This window comes from Pinus tabuliformis, chromosome 5_2 (assembly GCF_031772625.1).
Source record: "Pinus tabuliformis cultivar Carrire ecotype Pingquan chromosome 5_2, CPIR1, whole genome shotgun sequence".
Lineage (NCBI taxonomy): Eukaryota > Viridiplantae > Streptophyta > Pinopsida > Pinales > Pinaceae > Pinus > Pinus tabuliformis.
In genome coordinates this window covers 564,878,975-564,884,929 of record NC_142306.1, presented here as the reverse complement: position 1 = coordinate 564,884,929, position 5,955 = coordinate 564,878,975, and the positions used below count along the sequence as shown (strand labels likewise).

Sequence of the window (5,955 nt, the reverse complement as noted above, 5' to 3'; positions counted from 1 at the left end):
TCCTCAACCTGATCAATCATTACTGACTCGAATTGAGCCCCCCTTGATCTCTTCGACCCCATCTCAGCCTGTCCTTGGCCCTTCCCCCATCAGAACTACCAGAAGTTCCTCCAAGGACCTTGGTGCATCCGGGGATATCCACAAGAAACCTGGACCAGGCAGAAAATCAGCCAAGCAGCATCGGGAAGAAAGCACGCAAAAAGACATAGCTCTAGGGATCCAAACTCCTATGGATTCTTTTATTACAGGTTCACAAGAGAAAGACACAGCAGCTAAAGAACTTGAGAGGCGAGCACCTCCTCACTCGAATGTCTCATGATGAAGCTTTTATCTTGGAACAGCAGGGGTATGGGGCACCCCTCTAAATCAGCGGCCCTTCGAGATCTCCTTCAATCAGAAAGACCCGAAATTGTTCTAATTCAGGAAACCAAACAAAATCAGAGTGAAATGCAGTTAATCATAGAAGCCCAAAAGTCTTTCACAGGGGCCAGTAGTAATTCCAGAGGAGCCTCTGGAGGAATCACAACTATGTGGAATAAGCAGCAGTGGAATTGTAAATCCTCTGTCCTCAAGCAAAACTGGATCAGGACCAACCTTGTCAACAAGGAAGAGAGCTGTGACTTAATTATTTACAATGTCTATATCCCCAACCATTTCCGGGAAAAGGAACAATGCTGGAAGGAATTGAAGGAGGAAATCGACAAGGAGCAGAATTCAAATGTTATCCTTGCTGGAGACCTCAATTTAATTCTCCATGCGAATGAGAAAAGGGGGGGCGTCTTCACCCCCGATCCCTTCAGAAGGCAGCTGGAAATTATAATGGCTGAGCACGAATTGATGGATATCATTCCAAAAAATAGAAAATTCACTTGGAACAATAGACGATTGGGGCCAGGTAACATTATGGAAAGGTTGGACAGAATTCTGATCAATGTTTCCCTTCTTTCCTCCTTTGCAGCAGGCCACACCAAAATTCTTAGCGCCACAGCCTCAGATCACTTCCCCATTCTATTAACGTTGGACTCCCACGCCAACTTGGGACCAATCCCATTCAGGTATAATCCCTTGTGGCGAGACAGCGTTGAGGCCGAGTCAATCATAGAAGACACATGGAAGAATCACGTGGAAGGTTCCCCAATTTACATTTGGGAAACAAAACTTCGAAACACAAGGAAAGCGCTCAAGGATTGGGCAAAAGTCAGCTACCAAGAGCCAGAAAAAATAAAGAAAAAAATGCAGCAGAGTTTGGAAGAGCCATAAACAAATAGAAGATCATGGATTCACTAATCAGCTGAAAAGTAAGGAATGGGAGGTACAGGGACAGCTAACTCAAATTAAGAGAGCGGAAGAGATCAAATGGAGGCTCAAGTCGCGAGAAATATGGCTAAAGGAAGGTGATAAAAATACGGCATATTTCCATAAGCAGGCCGCTGTAAAAAAATCAAGGAACATTGTTACCACTATTACAGATAGTCAAGGCAGCCAGCATGATGACCAGGAATCTATTAAAAGAGCAACCTTCCATCATTACAATTGCCTCCTCACTGAAAATCAAGGAGCCACGGACTATACGGCTTTCCTTAAGTACCTTCCAGAAAAAATCTCTGCTCAGGAGAATGAGAGAATAAACAGTGAAATAACAGAGGAAGAGATAAGAAAAGCTATCTGGACTCTTTAACCAGACAAGTCCCCAGGTCTAGACGGTTTCTCCATAAATTTTTACAGGGACCATTGGCATTTGATAAAAAAAGATCTTGTAAAAATGATGAAAGGAATACAAAGAAAAAAGAAAATGGGGGGTTTCACAAATTCAACTTTTCTCGCCCTCATTCCCAAGGAAACCAGGCCCACTTCCTTCTCCAGATTTAGACCTGTCTCCTTGTGCAATACTTCTTATAAGATTTTTGCAAAAATTATAGCAGCCAGGCTCCAGCCTTTGCTTCCTTCCCTTATATCTGAAAACCAGGGGGGCTTCATGACCAACAGGAAAATACATGATTCCATCACCTTGGTTCAAGAAGCTATCCATTCTAGCACCTCTAGGCAAGAGAAAGGCTTCGTCCTCAAGCTTGACTTAGCCAACGCCTTCGATCGAGTCAGACATTCATTCTTGTACGCTGTCATGAGAAAAATGGGCTTTAATTCTGACTTCATTAGCACCATTGCCGCATGCATCTCTGGACCCTGGATCTCGCCCCTCATTAATGGCCGCCCTTGTGAAGCTTTTCAATCTTCAAGAGGACTAAGGCAAGGATGTCCTCTTTCTCCCTACCTATTCATCTTGATGGCTGAATCCTTCAGCAGCAACCTCGATCACAACCGAAGAGTTGGCCTCATCTCTGGTATAAAGTTTGGGAATGGAGTAAAAAATATCAATCATTCACAATTTGCTGATGACACCCTGCTTATTGGTGGGGCTTCCACCACAATAGCAAGGCGCTTCAAAAATCTTCTCGATCAATTTATGGAGTGCTCTGGAGGAGAAGTCAACTTTCAGAAAAGCTGCATCTATGGATGGAACATCTCCAACCAAACAGCCCACAATATTGCCAATATCTTTGGAGTAGCCTACAAAGAAACCTGGGACCACTTCACCTATCTTGGGATGCCGGTCACCTTGGGCTCTCTTAAAGCCTCCACCTGGAATGAAATAATCGACAAAGTCAAAAGAAAGGTACAGCAATGGGGGACTCAATGGCTTAACCCAGCGGGCAGACTAATCCTGCTTAAATCAGGTATTTCCTCCTTACCTTTATATCGTTTCACTCTTTACCAAGCTCCTGCTTCGTTCCACAATAAGCTAGAAATCGCTCTCCGCAATTTTTTATGGCAAGGAGGGAAAAAAGAAAAAAATAGATACAATTTGGTCAATTGGAAAAGTGTAATTCAATATCCAGACAGAGGTGGATTGGGAATCAGAACCCCCAAAATTCTAAACCTCGCCTTTGGGATTAAAATGGCTTGGAGACTAATTAGTGAACCAAAAGCCTGGTGGAAACAGGTCATTGAATGCAAATATCTTTCGGACAACAGACAAAGACTTCTTGAATCTGATATTCCTATAAGAGACTCCACCAAAATCTGGCAACTTTGCAAGAAAGCAATCCCCACTCTTATTCAAAACACCTCAAAGATTCTGGGGGATGGGAGCAGTATTAATTATGCCACTGACAAAATCATGGGCTTTCAACCCTTAAACACTATTGAAGAAGCCATTCCCTTCATCCTTTATCTTCCCAGCAAAGGCATACAGAGGCTGGACCAAATTTCAAAATGGGATGCTGAGAGCGGTGCTTGGATTAGCTGGGAATTCCCAGTTATTCCCCCATACTTGGATTCTAGCTACCAAGCCCTCCTTAAAAATCTTCAAAACAGAGCCCCTATTAAAAAAGGAGCTTTAGATGGGTTTAGATGGGACCCCACGGGCTCATGTTACACCATTAAATCTGGCTACCAATTCATTTGCAACAATACTTATCAGGCTCCGGTCTGGAACCAATGGAGAATAATATGGAAGTCTGAGGCCATCCCCAAGGTCAAATTCTTCATCTGGCTGCTGCTTAAGGGCAGAATCCTCACTTCGGAAAATTTGAGAAAGAGAGGGATATATGGACCTTCAATCTGTCCTAACTGCTGCTCTGAGGAGGAAACCATCCACCATCTATTTCTTGATTGCGCCTTTGCGAAGAAATGCTGGACCATCATGGCCAATCTGGGCAACATAACATGGCAGCCTCAGCAAAACATTGCTGAGACAATCCAAGATTGGAGAAGGAATTGCCCCTGGAAAGATAAACGGAGCAAGATAGTTACAAGAACCTGGGACATCATTCCCCACAACCTCCTTTGGAAAATCTGGCTCACTAGAAACAAGAAAATATTTCAAAACAAACAAGGCAATGTCTGGAAAACGTGTAGCAGTGCTCATCTTTTGGCGCAGGAGACAATGGCTGTCAAATGTTCAGGAACAATTAAAGCAACTGATTATACAATTGAAGAGAGGCTCATGATCAGGCATATCCTAGGTAGCTCAGGCCAACACCAGAGCATTTAGAGAAATGTCATGCAGCTTCAACATAAGACCAAAGACTGGGAAATAAGGCTACCATCTCAGGAATTCAAAAGATGGATACTGAGCAACAACTGCCCAATCCTATTCTTTGACGGAGCCTCCAAGTCCAATCCAGGACCAGCAGGCGCAGGAGGTATTATCATAGACGAATCAGGAGAAGAAATAGCCAACTACGAATGGAGTTTAGGGGAAAAAACAAACAATAACGCCGAGGCTCTTGCTCTGTATCAAGGATTGTTGCAATTAAAAAGCAGGGGAATCAGAAATGCACTTGTTCTAGGAGACTCCTCTATAATCATTGGCTGCATGAACCATTACAGGAAATCCCCAAACAGTAGTCTTCAACAGCATATCCAACGCATCAACCTCCTCATCGAACATTTTGAAAAAATCCGATTCTGTCAAATCCTTCGCACATACAATAGGGAAGCGGATAAACATGCAAATAAAGCAGTCGGACAATCGGAACGTGCATTGAGGCACAGTCAAAGAGCATTTTTCCAGCCTCTGCCATGAAGCAGGTTGATACTGACAACGCTCAGGCGCGCAATCCCAGCAAGCGTGTGATGGGTATGGCAAAAACAGCCTCAGGGCATAGCTCGAAGTGCTCAAGCAGTCACACTCAGGATTCGATCCTCAGATCAATTGATATCCCGAGGAAAAATCATCACCACAGAGAAGGACGGAAGAATGATCCTGCTGCCACAGTGAATCGTCCTAGAGATATAGAAAAATATCTAATTATTTTAGAGGATCCGATCTTTGATACGCATTCAGGCCGCTGCAGTTGGTCCCGATCCATAAATACGGGCTCAGGAAGGCATATTATTGTCATTCATCACTATGATCAAGAGCAGCCCCGCGGGAACGAAGAAGGCGCCATGGATCAGTCACGACGGAGATCCCCTGCTCTGGTATCGACTTTTTATGCTCTGTCTATCTTTTCTCTAATCAATCTCGTGGTTTTTTACAGGAATAGTTTCGGAGGGAAGCTAAGAGCTTTAGTGCCCCTCCTTCACCATTTTCTGCTTCTCTCACTGCGCCCTTGCTGGCCGTCCCCCTTCCTTCCATCCTGCCTCCTCAGTTCGCCTCTATCCGGCTCATCCCCCCTATTTTCAAGTTTATACCTCTTTGTTCTGTGCGCTATCAATCAGAACCTTCTTTATTACCTCTCCTTTTCCTTGGAAGTGAGATCGGTGGGTTCGAAGTTCTTCTGTTTATCTTCAATCTCTTACAGCTCTGTCGATAACCCGTGCATCATAACCCGGCCCCTCCCCTTCTTCTCCTGCAACCAGAAGGAGTCAACTGACCATCACAGTGAAACTGTCCCTCTTAGAATCCAATCTCAATTTGTGATGGCTCGTTCTGAGCAATGCTTCCATTGCCGCGACCTCCAGGCCGAATTTGATGAGGTCAGAGCTCAACAACGAATTCTGGAAGATCAAGTGTGAAATATGGAAGCTCGGCACGCTGAGCAGATACGAAGCCTGGAAGCAAAATTCGATGAACAGTTCAGAATTCTCCACACCAAATACCGCACAGAAATGAATTTGTTTCTCCACAGGGTTCATTCACTTCAGGAGCAATTCAACGGGCTCAACAATAGATGCATTCATGCTGAGGAATCACTGGCAATTCTAAGGGAAATCATGGAAACAAAGCAGAAAGAAAAATCAACATCTTCAAGCGCAAAGCCAATGGAAGCAGAACAGCACCCAAAGGACTCCACAGCGAGAAATATCAGTCATATTTCCATTGATTAACTATGTATTGTAAATGCAAACTTTTGTGTCATCAGTACGTCCGGATTTATAGTAGTACTAGTTGTTTATTAGTCAGAAGTTACAGAAACCAATTCAAGGATAGGAACCTCATGCTCTATC

The 5,955-nt window shown here is 44.0% G+C and overlaps 1 protein-coding gene across 1 annotated transcript; it reads left to right on the top strand.

Annotated features, from left to right (window-relative positions):
• Positions 1-348: 348 nt before the first annotated feature.
• Positions 349-1,260, top strand: LOC149160213 (uncharacterized). Its single transcript, XM_089434541.1, has one exon. It carries the CDS (start codon positions 349-351, stop codon positions 1,258-1,260), a length of 912 nt encoding a protein of 303 aa, XP_089290667.1.
• Positions 1,261-5,955: the final 4,695 nt, after the last annotated feature.

Coding starts and splice junctions, on each gene's coding strand:
- LOC149160213 (XM_089434541.1), top strand. CDS start 349: ATGGGGCACCCCTCTAAATCAGCGGCCCTTCGAGATCTCCTTCAATCA.